Genomic DNA, 13,385 nt, shown 5'->3' on the forward strand with positions numbered 1-13,385 from the left:
AGGGCTGGGATGCCATGCTAGATTTTCATGGGAATTGAAGCACGTTTCGGTTGACTTATTATCAATTAAGACGTGTTTTTAATGCAAGTGTATGAAGATGCATACATAGACATAATGAGTAAAGAATAACATACTAATAGAAAGCAGACGAGTTTAGTACGTAGTATAATGACCATATATCATATATGCACTCCTGCTCCTGCTCCTGCTCCTGCTCCTGCTCCTGCTTGCTTGCGACTGCAAACAGGCCTATGCATATTCCTAATTAAAAAAATGGGAGCATGCATTGGGTAGCTGAAACCAGACAACTAACGTGTCACGAGGTTCCAGGACTCGAATTGTTTGTTTCAACTTTAAATGGTGGCCGTCGTACATTCAGAAAAATATGGAAGAACATCCAGTATGATCATGCGATGCTCAAATGCCACGAATCTTTTGAAAACAAGTTAAGGAACGAAGGTACAAATATGCCATGAATCTTTCTACCCCGCTCTCAGAACGAAGGCACAAATATGGGAGGATTTAACAACCAAAGCCTTGGATTCTACGTTTCATCTCACAGACGTAGTAGGAGGAGTAATTTCAAGGCCATTATGGTAAGAAGAAGACAAACATCAAACTCCAAAGCCATGAATTATGATGATGCTTCTCTAGTTCAAGGATGAGGTGACTCCCCTCACATGCCTTCTCATGATGGCTACAGGAGACTGAGTTGTTGCTTTGTCACTCTCATAACCACTCTCTGTTCACCCCTCCCCACTCATCATCTTCTTTAAGTATTCAATATCATGACTCATTTCTCTCCTCTCCTGTCCTTTTATAATATATGTGGTCTTTTTTTTTTTTTATACAATAAATATTTTCGCCCCCTTCTACTGCGATGGTTTCGTTTAATTCGTCCGTCCACAACTACTACCAGTAGTATATTAATTGAAGAAATCACAACCTCGTTGTTCTCTTCTCCCTCAAATAAGAAAAAAGGGATTCTAGTTCATTTCCAGCCTATGCTGCGAGCCCATGATCAGTTCCATCTCCATATATAACCTTTCTTTGACCGAAACAAGAAAGAATTGAACTAAAAAAAAAAAAGAGAGAGAAAAAAGAAACCCCCTCTGCTCCTATTTTAGCAAAAATGACAGTACAGGCAAAAGTCTTGATGGCGTGACTGGAGGGGGTAAAAGAAAGAAATGTAAAAGGGGCTGTCACGGGTTCATCAGAATTCCTTGTTTGGAAAGTGAAACGGAGGATACAATGAGCATCCCATCCCACTTTAGTAAGGCATTCATGAGGAAGTCGTTGTACTCGAAAGGCAATTGAGAACAAAGAATATTTCATATACAAGTATGATGATCACTCAGTTCTTCTTTGTCCAATTCTAACTGCAAAATCCACTTTCTTGGATGGATTAGAAGTTTGAGCTTCACAAAGATAAATGGGTAATAGACCGTTGGAAAAAAAAAATCCTCCAATGGTAGTGGCACTGCAGTACATTACAATCTCGATGTGTCGAATTCCGATGAGAGAAAAGGGTGTGGAGTCATAATGCAAAATGTTCTTTTCTTCGTCGTTTACGCTATCCAAGTTTTCAAGCATTGATGATAGGCAGCCTTAAAAAGCGTTTCTTTATCAGAAACAACTATTACTTTACCCCTTTTTTTTTTTGGATAAAAGAAATAATTTCATTGCCATGAATTTGCTGTAATGACTGAAAACGCATCAACATGCCACAGATATGGACAAGCATAAAAAACAAAATGTTATTGTGGGTTCTAAAATAACTTCAGTATCATAATATTGTTGCTTTTCCTAGACAGAATGCTGTCACTGCTCAAGTACCTAACTTGACAAATGAAACCTTTAAATCAGCTGGACAAGCATTGCGGTAGTTCGACTGGTTCTGTAATCTGGTAGTTATCGTGTGCTACCTTATTATGTATTCTTGGGGCAAGACTCTACGCAGGCTTAGGAGATTAATCTGATTGGAAGGTAGGGATATCCCCAAATGAAAATATATATATATATATATATATATATATATATTCAGCTGGACAAAACTCGAGCAGTTAAGAGCAGGCTCAGGCCTCGGAGTCTTGTTATCACAACTTGGGTGGGCATGTGTAATTCAAGCGAAGACCAGTACCAACTCGAGTCTGATCCAAGTTCTCTTCTTTAAATCCCAAAAGCTAAAGCTAGCAGAGGATCAAATGGACTGGACAATTGTTAGCTGATGATATACGCTGTTGGAACTTGGAAGCCGACCCAAACAGCCCAAGACGAGTCACTCGGAGGTTCAAAATTACAAGAAATTGCTGTGGCTAAGATTGAATGTGACCCCACAAAATCCTACAACACCATTGACGCTGAGCTCACATTCCCGTTTTCCACAAGTGCTCACTTGTAGCAGTAATTCTTTGCAATAATCTCAGCCCTTTGCACATACACATAGCCAATTCCTTGAAGCGTAGACAGCAGAGAAAAGAGTTACTTGGAATCTTAGAAGAAATTAGTCAGAGAAAATGACAATTACACCTTCAGTTTCCAGACTGCATTCTCCATTCATATGCTGTCCTCTCAAGATTTCTTCTTCTTCTTCTGGTCTTCTTACGCAGAAATCAATTAGGAACCGACGCTGCCCAACTTCTTATCCATGCATCAGAGCTATTGAACTTGACCAGAATACGGTGCCCCTCTTCTGTCCTTGTAACATTCCTTCTTTTTATTTTATTTTTATCTTGTAGTTTCTTCTGTTTTAAAATCATAACAGATGTCTAACCAGTTTTTATTGATTCTTGTATGTTTCCTTTTTGAGATGGCATTGGATTCTGCAGATAGTAGCAATAACGGTAGGTGTGGCCAGCATTGCAGTTGGGATTGGAATTCCAGTTTTCTATGAAACCCAAATTGACAGTGCGGTTAGTCCTTAAGCTTGATGTTCTTTCTTCTTTTTCTGTTAGAAAGTACATTTATTTCCATGAAATTTTGTATCTTCTCTTTATTATTTGATTGGGAATCCAGCATTTTGGTAATTTGTACTCAATTTTCAATGATTCAATATTGGAGAGCTGACGCTAGTGCATACTATTGCTGTAGGCCAAAAGAGAGAATACCCAGCCATGCTTCCCTTGCAATGGCTCTGGTGCTCGTGAGTTAATTTTTTTTTTTTTCCTTTTTCAGTATTTCCTGTGTTTTCAAGACAGATAAATTGTTGAATTGACATGTTTTCTTTTTTGTTTTAAATTTTTTATTGAGCAACTGACATAATTAGTTAGTCCGTTGATCGAACAATTTGAATGAAACAAGGAAGCAAAATGAAGCTTTAGAAGTAAAACAGCAGGAAATAATGATCGTTTACCTGTCTTGGAGTTTTGACACAACTTTGTGACTTGATGGGTTAAATGTAAAGATGTTAGATTACATCCACTATGGATTACTTGTGCTTCCATTCACACTCCACATTGGGGTTGATATATTTATTGGCTGCTTGAAAATCTTTACACTTCATATTTAGGAAATTGGTTGATCTTATAGTTCAGAGGGCTTAAATCTTAAGTGTCAACCCAAGGACTCTAGTGTATGGCTTGCAACTCTTCCATAATCCAAAGCTTGGAACTTGGTATGCTTCCATTAAGGCAATAACCAAATGTACATGGCTGGAAAAGCAATCTTATGTTACTTATGTGGATAACCAGCAAAATGCAGTCTTTTACTCTTGATTGTTCAATTGCTTGATAACCATCAGACTGTTATGCAACCATTTTCTGGATATCAGATGAATACAAGAAAGGAACAGTGGGTTTCTGTAAATTGTGTTATTGATGCATTGTCTCTGTGTGCATTTTGTGGTGAAGAAATGAGATTGTAAAAACTGTTTACATTGTCAATGGAAGTCAATGTTCTATTGTTGCCACCTATTAATTGCCTAAGCACGGTTTACTCTAAACAGTAATATTTCACAGAATTATGAGACTTAAAACAGCTTACAAATATTCAATGGGATCCTTCACCAGAGACGTGCAGATTTTGCATGGGAACTGGAAGTGTGTCAGTCGAGCTTGGTGGGGGTGACAAAGAAGTCTCCCGCTGCATCAATTGTGAAGGTATGGGATCCTTGACATGCACTACATGTCAAGGAAGTGGCATTCAACCTCGATATCTTGATCGCAGGTGTGTACTTGCGCATTTTCTCCTTTTCTGTGTATGCCTAACTGACTATTGAACTACAATGTTGTAAGGTACTTGTAATTACATAAAGCTGTAAAATCTGATTCTGATATAGGGAACCAGGACAAGGAAAATATGGCTCGAAAACTTTAATTTTCACATTAAAACATTTACAATTCTGAAGATGCGTCTAAGCAGCAGCAAGAGAAAACAGTAGTGTAAGTGGCAGCTATGGTAGCCTGTTTTACTGATTGGAAGTAAACTTTTGCTGTTGAGAACAGAGAATTCAAAGATGACGATTAGGATATCTCCGAGCTACTGTGGTTCGCTCAATGGTGAGCCGCGCTTCAGTCATGGAGCAATCCCACAGCTATTCGTGAATAACAACCTCAGTTGTTCCCTCTTTTGCTCAGCCAGACTCTTTATATTGGTATTCATTTATGTATGGCTAACAAGTTGTTTATCAGTGAACAAAATTTGTACACGATCTCGTTTTCCACTTGCTTCTAGATTTCCAACTGGTGTATCTGATTAACAATGTAAGCATATGCAATACCAAGTGGATATTGAAGATGCAAAAGCATGTGTATATAGTTACAGTTGTCGTATGCAAAAAGGATCCCATCTGCAATATTGGACTGTCTAGAGAGAATTTCCATTTTTTGCCACTTCTAAGTTCTTAGGCTTAGGAAGAGGAGAAGACGAAGACGAATGCAGCAACATCAGGCCAAATTGTTAAAAGGAGCCGGTGTGGCTACAGTATCTAGAGGACGGATCAATTGCTAAGAAGCACAATTTCCTAAATGCTGCGTAATACTTGAAATGACTGGTTTCTGCAGCTTGCGTGATGACAAATTCCCCATCTCCTCTCAATTTTGGACCCAGCGGTAAAATCATGAATCACTGAAGTCCATCCAAAATGTTTAAACATGGAAAAACATAAACAAACAAGCCAAGAGGCCCAAGACCCATCAACAATGCAGCCAAGGAGAAATAAAAATATCAAATCGTCGACAGCAGGGTTCGAACCTGCGCGGGCGAAGCCCAACAGATTTCAAGTCTGTCTCCTTAACCACTCGGACATATCGACGGTTGGTGATGCTCAGCATTGTTGATACCATTTTGAATAAGACTCGAACGAGGGGTTTAGGGTTTAAGCCTTTAAGGTCTCCCTGCAGGAGGATTGTGATCTTCTTTGGAACTCAATTACAATCGAGCTACATGAACACTGAATTAGCTTCTACCTGTAGAAATTGACCGGATATCCCCGGCGGTATCTCCATTTAAGGACCTCACACATCCTCCCCATCAGAACAAAACAAAAGAAAGAGAGGAGAAAGACAGTAGGAATGTTGTATATTATAGGACTGGGATTGGGAGATGAGAAAGACATCACCCTCAGAGGCCTTGAAGCTGTTCAGAAGTCCCAAAAAGTATTCATTGAAGCTTATACCTCTCTCCTCTCCTTTGGTATCTCCTCCGATGGCCTTTCTACTCTGGTATCATTTTTGTTTTTAATTTAATTTTGGTAGTTTCAGAATTCTTTGCTCGTCAAGCAGTTAACAAAGCTTAGAAAGAAATGTACAATCTTTTGCAGGAAAAGCTCTACGGCAAATCAATTACGGTAGCGGATAGGGAAATGGTCGAGGAAAAGGCAGACGATATACTCTTGGAAGCTACATCGTCCGATGTTGCTTTTCTCGTTGTTGGAGACCCTTTTGGGTAATGTACCACTGCATCTCAATTTCAATTCTTCAGTCTCTTCAAATGTTGCAATTTTTTATGTGGGGTTTGTTTGTTTCTTGTTGATTGCACAGCAATCATTTAATGTAAAAGATGCTGCAATGTATCTTGTATGTGCGAACATTTGAAGTTTGAAGTAATCATCTTTCAAACTCTTCTTTAAATGTGTTTAATGTACTGCATGAAAATTTTTGGTTATACAGAGAGTCATGCAAGTATAGGCAGTCTGTAAGAGTAGATAGGTTCATTTCATCGATCAGGGAGCTTACTATTCTCTTTCATGGACTAATTCATTTCTCTTGCTACTTTTGTGCTGCAATTGTTCACAGAGCTACTACGCACACAGATCTCGTTGTTAGAGCAAAAAAATTGGGTGTGGATGTTAAGGTTGTGCATAATGCGTCAGTAATGAATGCAATTGGAGTTTGTGGTTTACAACTCTACCGATATGGAGAGACGGTTTCCCTTCCATTTTTCACTGATACTTGGAGGCCTGATAGTTTTTATGAGAAGATTCAAAGAAATAGAAAGCTGGGATTGCATACTCTTTGCTTGTTAGGTAAGGTTGACATCTTTGATTGACAAACCAAACAATGTTTTTAATGAACTTAGATGCTGTAGTTAACAGCTGCGGTTGCTTGGCCCTGGTTTTACTGCACACTGCATCATCTGACATGTATGTGCAATGCATTTTTTGTGTTCCAAGAAGCTGTGTATATAGGCGGTGCAGTAGTGAACTTACAACAAGAATTGCCAAGTTCACATTCTGATGTTTTAATTGTTTTGGCTTCTCTAGCTTTCCATGTGCTTGGGTCAACTCAATTGACTAGTTGTATTTGAGTGCTTTGTAATTTTTCATAGTTTTGTTTTCAATCGCTGTTTTAATCCCGTCCGGTTCATGTTTAGAGCTTTTAGTCCATGAGAAAACCATCGAATCAACTATCATTGGTCATTCACTTCCAGGTTTTTTTTTTCCCATGCCTTCCATGCCTTCACATCTTATCCTCATTTTAGATAATTCTATTGTCACTTTGTATTGCCCTCAAACATCTCTGTAACAATCGAAAGTTCTGAGGTTCTACAACTCTTTTTCTTGTTAAAACCTTAAGCAATAACAGAACTCTAATTAAGAATTCTGCTTTGCAGACATACGAGTAAAGGAGCCCTCCTTGGAGTCTTTGTGCAGGTTCGTTTCAGTGTTAATGCCAGCCTGTAGAATGAAAAACCCCATGTGATTTTGTTTGTCTCTTGCTTTTATGCTTGACTCATCTGCAATATTCTTGATTCCCAAGTTACAGAGGGAAAAAGCAATATGAGCCTCCAAGGTTTATGGCAGTAAGTGTTGCAATTGAGCAGCTCCTGGAGGTTGAACAAATGCGTGGAGAAAATGGTAGGTATACGGGTACAATTGCATTGCTTTTCAGTTGTTGTGGCTCCTGAGATCTTTCCATCAAAAAATTTTCAACTAGCTATATACCTTTTAGCTTGATCTGCACAGATCTTATTCCATCTAAAATGTACTTCGCCATGAAGTAGTTATCCTTTTTGGTTGTGTCGTCTGGTGTTAATTCCCTGTTCGTGGAAACATTTCAGCTTTGATTAACTTGCGCTACTAACGTGTTGTTTTCACTACCCATGTTTTGTGGGCCTATCATGATGAGCTCCAATGTTCCTACATGCAACATCATTAGAGAAGTAAAGCCATTTTGCTTTGGCCACCTGGATTTTTTTCCCTGTTTATGTTGCTTTTAAAAATATTCTGCTATTTGTTTTGTCTGGAATTGCAGCATACACTGAAGACACTACTTGCGTTGGCTTTGCTCGACTTGGTAGTGAAGATCAGTTGGTGGTTGCCGGTTCGATGAAACAATTGTTAGAGGTGGACTTTGGTCTCCCACTGCATTGCCTCGTGATAGTCGGTGACACTCACCCCGTGGAAGAAGAAATGCTGGATTTCTATAAGCTAGCCAAAAATCAGGGCCAAGCCTGAATATTTTAATTGTACATCAATAGGATTGTATGACAGTTATTGTTGTATCCATCGTTTATCTCTTGCATTATTTCAACTTTAATTGGCTCTCGGTGTTGAGAATGCCAATCTTGCTCGTTGTTGGACGATTAGGTTTGTTTTACGATACCAGCTTAAATAGAACTAATTCAGTACTGAAATGATGCGACATTGATTTTACTGGAAGGGCATTGCACATCTGCATATTTACTTTTCTTTGTACAGAACGGACATTTCCTAGACAGAACACGAATCCAGTTTTCAGCAATTAGTAGTCACCGTGACCGTTGATCATGCTAAAGCATCTTGCATCCCTACTAGCCAGCAAGTCAAAAAAACTTATCGCCTAACACAGTTTTTCCTATTGAAGGGTGTTATCTGCACCAAAATATATCAAAAACCAAAAGGTAGTTCTACTAAACTAGGAGAAAAAATGACCACACTTCCCCTGTAGCCATGTTAACCTTACTGTGTTGCTCTTAAGAGAAAGGAACATCTCTCGTGAACTGGGATCCTCAAAAAGATCCAGCGCTGCATAATAGAGCCAATCCTCAATGCCTTCAATCTCGTCCAAAGCTTTTATGCAGTTGGTTATCGTAAATTTATCATCAGTCTTAGACATATCTGTTGATCGCAACTTTGATGCACCAATCATATCTAACAATGCTCCTGCCATTATATTTCTTAAATTTCCATCCAAGTTACTTTCTCCAGATCCCCTGCTAGTCTCTGCTGGACGCTTCCTCTTTCTTTCTGCTGTGGTTTTATTCATATTCTGTGGCGGAGATGGATTTCCTTGTTCAGGTCTTGACAGTGCAGGGGTTTGAGGAAGTGCATTTCCACTTTCCTGACATAAAGGGTCTGTACCAGCAGATTTTTCCAGTTCTTCATAGTGGCTGGATTGGGCATATTTCCCAGCAGATTTGTCCAGCTCTTCATAGTGGCTGGATTGAGCATATTTTCCATCAGCACCTGAATCCGCAAAAATTGCACATAACTGGTCATAAATAGGACAATCCTTGATCTTCGTAGGCTCAGCAGGCTTATGTTGTGCCTGTTAATATAACAAAAAGAAAAACAGAATCAAGAACCATAATACCATTCAGAGAGAGAGAGAGGTAGAAGAATAAGAAGGAAAAGAATAATACTCCAATGTCTTCCCATAGGTCAAACCCAATGTAGCAAGAATCTTCTATGGGATCCTGTTGATCAAAGGCTGATTTCAGACTACAGTAACGTGTCCGGAGAACATCAAGGTGTTTCCTCAATTGATTATTATTAAAGTTAAGATTTGTCTGTCTGTTAAATTCTTCACGTATGTGGTTCCATGTCTTCTTGTCAAAAACATTGTTTGGTCTGTTCCCCAGTTGAATCTGCTGAACAACAAGGTCTGCAAAAATCTTATCAAGGGATGCTGTCCATCTTGTCCTCAAACGCTCCTGTTTGGGCAGCTGTTCATTGGCTTCACCATCCATCTGTCTGAATTAAGCAATGCATTACAGGTTAATCCAGCAATCAGCAGCACAGAACAACTTTCCTCTTACTTTATTTCTCATACTTAATTCTTTTGACTTCGGTCATTTGGTAACATGAAACAAGCTGACTTCAGCTTTATCTCCAGCTCAATAAAATTTCTTAGCTGTATTAGAAAATTTTAGGTCTTCCACTGCACAAATGCCTACTACATCATAGAGTACCAGAACGGTCTGGAAGCTCAAACAGCAAAGCATAATGCAACTGTTATTGGACACAGTAACTTGACCTCCTTTTAAACTAGATTCTAGGAGCTCAATCCCCATTTGCAACACATGATAAAGTGCTTAAAAAGCCAAAGATGTCAGATGGATGGCTAATAGCAACAAGTTGCAGTTGATACCAAAGTTGCCAGGTACATATACAATGTGGTATATAGTAAAAGTTAAAACAAGCATCCTACTGTAACTAAAGAAAATTGAATTAATGAACAGAGAAGTAGCAGATATAACACTTGCTGCAGTCAGATATCCACTGATTATCAAAAGTAGCACCATGGCAGCTTTATAGAAGGTTAATTGGATTAACTACTTGAAAGGATCTTAACCACAAAGTAAGCGATGCCAACCTAGGTAGTAAGTTCACCAACTCTCTGCATATTAATGGTTTTGCGAGAATATTCATGAGTCCCAAAATTAAGAAAATGTTCACATTACCTTAAAACATTGATGTCACAAAGAAATATGAAAGACTAGAATAATAAAACATGTCATCTGACTTTCAATCAACAATATACAACTACCTCAGCACTATTTCTCTTTAACATTCCTAATATACCAAATAGTTAAGATATGTTTTGGTATTGAAAAAAAATATCCTTCTAGATGTGATGTTTTATTTTAGCAAAATCTCTAACGAAAATGACCGTAATTCAACCATAAGCTTGATAATGTGCACAGCAAAAGACAGTGAATTAGTAGAAAAGCGAATGATCGATTTGTGTTCTAAAATTCGGACTCTTTAAACATTAAAATAGCACAAAAATACTAATTTCAATTAGCACTTGGCAAGAATTGCTTTTTTATCCAATGCAATGAACAAAAATCATGCACACAATCAGCAAATAAAGATCTAAATTACTTAAACAGCAAAAAGTACTGAAAGAAAATGATCAAAATATTCAGCTGAAAGTTACCCTACCAAAACAAAACATCAAAATGCAGTCATCATACTGTCGTCGCGCGTTAAACCCTAAACAATATGGTTACAATATGAACGCTTCTTCTTCGTCATTAATTTTGCGGCATTGACGATATTATGAAAAAAAAACACCCAAAAAGACAAATACCTGGCTTAATAAAATGATATATCCGCACAAATTAAAAAGAAAAGAAAAGAAAATCGCCACAACGGAAGTTCGAAACGAGAGGGCAAAATCATGAAAGGGAAATGTACATATATGCACGCTTGATGCTGAACAGGTAGGAACTAATGAAAAGTATACCTTTGGAGGGCTCCCGGGTAATCGCCGGAAACCTGGTAAAATTGTTGCCACGGCGAGAGGCGACAGAGCGGGCTCCTCTGAGTTGCGATCAAAGCTACAAAGTACGGCTCCGTAACTGAGTAATTTACCTGTGTTTAATTAAAATGGGGTTACATTTGTAATTCTATAGTTGACTAAATTACGGTAAGCCCCTAAAGTTTCTATAGTTACAATTACCTCCATGTAGTTCTTACAAAATTACCGGAGGATAGAGCATTACGCAAGTATTTAAATTGTACGAGGATAGTATGTAAAAAAAAAAAAAAAAGAGTACTACATCAATGGTGTTTACAAATTACCTACCACTATAACTTTTAAATTTAAATTACCTATCAACACAGCACTCACATCGATTCAAACATATGAACTTACATATTACTCAGTAACATAGCCGCACATTTGTAATGGGATTCTGACTCAACTTTTTTGCGAAGAAGTGGCGTATGTTTAACAATTGAACCCACACATTTATATTTAGTGATCATGTCATAGAATCCATATAGCTGTATTTTTTACTCATTTTGTGCCATCATCTATGGCTTGATTATTGATTCTTTAATTAATCATATCTTATTTTTTCTTTTGCTTTGGAAAATGTTATTCAGCTTAAATGATGTTATGATTTTTAATTTAAAAATAATTACTTCTATAATTCTCAACTGAATGGATATCATATAAATTATAAAAGAGGTTTTTTGAAAAAAAAATATTTTATTAATAGCGGTTAAATGTGTATATATTTGGGGAAGCGGAAAGGGGGTTGTTGGCAATTCTAGAAGAGTGTTTCCTAAGGTAGCTTTGGCTTTGATTGCTTTCTTTTAAAAGAACATTTGGTAAATGCCCATGGATAGGCGGAGTTCTTAAGACGAGTTAGAAAGGTAGGGTGATTTAATTAGGGGAACAAGCATTCGTCGGCTGGATCGATAAGAGTGTGAACTGTAAGATGCTTTTAGATATAATGTATGTAAGATTAGTGAACAAACAAGTGTAGCAAACTTTTTTTTTTTTATATATACATTTTTTTGGCTATCTGAAATTTTTTGTTTTTTTTGGGAAGAATTTCAACTTCTCTCGAGGACACATATGATCTTTACTTTTTTATCTTTTAAGCATGGGATAGCAAAGAATGAGAATAGAGGTAGAACGAGTAGTAGTATCACAAGTTACCGGCTTTTGGAGTTACTCTGGGGAGTTAGATTTATTTGTCAAAAATTCTTACTTTCGTAAGAAAATGTCAGAAAGAAAAAAGAGTAGTAGTATCACGTTTGCTGGTCCAAGAAGACAAAGAAAGATAAAATAAAACATAAAAATGATCCACTCCAACTTCGCGCTCTAGCCTTTACCCGTCCACAACTTGCCACCTCTATACAGGCCCATCACAATTGTGAGAGGAAAAAATGAAAAATTTTCAGATTAAATTCTCAGGGTTTGTTTGGATTGAATATTATTTTCCCAATTTTGTTTGCTTACATCACCGTTACAATTTCCAATACACTTTTTTATCTCACATACGTCACAAAAAATGCTACAGTAAAAATATCTCAAATAACTTACAATCCAAACAAACCTATGTCCCTTGAAGAACGCTATGTATATAGCACAACTTCATACATTTATACAGTAAGGAAAGATGATAAATGTCGCAAGGCCCATGCATACCATACATCAGCTCAGTCAAATCAATAGTGCTCTTTTGTTTTTGTTTTTGTTTTTTTTTTTTTTGGGTAAATGCATTACATCAATGGACTTATAATAAGATCTATCCAGAGTAAACCTCAGTGAACAGAATTTGCAAGGCTAGTTATGTCGTCATGGCTGAGTAGCAGAAATGCTCATGTAAGGTCACGCAGTTCCTGTCTGCGAGCTGCTTGATTGATAGTGATAAAGGCTAGCTATGTAAGAATCCATCGACTAATTACTGCTCTTTTTTTTTTTTTTAAAGGTTTTTTTGCTTCATTGGTTGGTGAGTTTGTTAATGACGACCTCAGCAATTGAATTAGGGGCGAATCCACTGGTACTTGTCAAGTGGTGACTGCCGGATTGGACTTTTGGAGTGGACTAACGAATAACGGACAATAATGGCAAACATACCACGATATGTAGCTATCAAAAGATTCCTGCCTGCCTGCCTGCTTGCGAGCAACATACCAAAAGCACCAACACCGGATTGCGTTTTGAAGCTCAAGACACAAATATTTCTAAAAAAAAAGAGCTTAAGACACAAAGGGTAACAACAAAAAAGGACTCCGCAGGAACCAAAGCTTCCGTGTTTGTTCTAATTGAGTAGGTCCCTTTTAGATCGCTCGAGTTATTTTTGTGTTTATTCTAATTGAGTGGATGTGTGTTTCTTTCCGTTTCTGAGAAAAAGGAACGAAAGCTTCCGGTCTCTTTTTCCTTTCCCTCTCTCTATATATGTGCGTGTGTGTGGTGTATTTCTTTAGTAATCTTACATTTCTG

At 37.7% G+C, this 13,385-nt stretch overlaps 3 protein-coding genes and 1 non-coding gene across 9 annotated transcripts; 2 read left to right on the forward strand and 2 right to left on the reverse strand.

Moving 5' to 3' along the window:
• The first annotated feature begins 2,117 nt into the window (after positions 1–2,117).
• Positions 2,118–4,741, forward strand: LOC113712481 (protein SPA, chloroplastic). The gene is made up of 5 exons (XM_027235934.2): positions 2,118–2,681; positions 2,829–2,912; positions 3,091–3,142; positions 4,008–4,164; positions 4,443–4,741. The coding sequence occupies exons 1-5, from the start codon at positions 2,517–2,519 to the stop codon at positions 4,462–4,464; spliced, it is 480 nt and encodes a 159-aa protein (XP_027091735.1). The 5' UTR covers positions 2,118–2,516; the 3' UTR covers positions 4,465–4,741.
• A 428-nt stretch (positions 4,742–5,169) lies between these two features.
• On the reverse strand, positions 5,170–5,251 carry TRNAS-UGA (transfer RNA serine (anticodon UGA)). The gene has a single exon. It is a non-coding gene; the product is annotated as a tRNA-Ser (tRNA).
• Positions 5,180–8,092, forward strand: LOC113712479 (probable diphthine methyl ester synthase). Of its 6 annotated transcripts, none has more exons than XM_027235931.2 (6): positions 5,180–5,631; positions 5,739–5,883; positions 6,234–6,463; positions 7,051–7,090; positions 7,197–7,294; positions 7,692–8,092. In XM_027235931.2, exons 1-6 carry the CDS (start codon positions 5,511–5,513, stop codon positions 7,892–7,894), a joined length of 837 nt encoding a protein of 278 aa, XP_027091732.1. In that variant the 5' UTR covers positions 5,180–5,510; the 3' UTR covers positions 7,895–8,092. The 6 variants fall into 6 exon arrangements, with proteins under 6 accessions (XP_027091732.1, XP_027091728.1, XP_027091733.1 ...); XM_027235927.2 differs by having other exon boundaries at positions 5,181–5,660; positions 5,735–5,883; XM_027235932.2 differs by having other exon boundaries at positions 5,186–5,631; positions 5,759–5,883.
• A 53-nt stretch (positions 8,093–8,145) lies between these two features.
• Positions 8,146–11,111, reverse strand: LOC113712478 (L10-interacting MYB domain-containing protein-like). Its single transcript, XM_027235926.2, has 4 exons — positions 11,106–11,111; positions 10,890–11,017; positions 9,061–9,391; positions 8,146–8,966 (listed from the first exon to the last, which is right to left on the reverse strand). The coding sequence occupies exons 1-4, from the start codon at positions 11,109–11,111 to the stop codon at positions 8,334–8,336; spliced, it is 1,098 nt and encodes a 365-aa protein (XP_027091727.2). The 3' UTR covers positions 8,146–8,333.
• Positions 11,112–13,385: the final 2,274 nt, after the last annotated feature.

Source organism: Coffea arabica, chromosome 10e (assembly GCF_036785885.1).
Source record: "Coffea arabica cultivar ET-39 chromosome 10e, Coffea Arabica ET-39 HiFi, whole genome shotgun sequence".
In the NCBI taxonomy this organism is placed as follows: domain Eukaryota; kingdom Viridiplantae; phylum Streptophyta; class Magnoliopsida; order Gentianales; family Rubiaceae; genus Coffea; species Coffea arabica.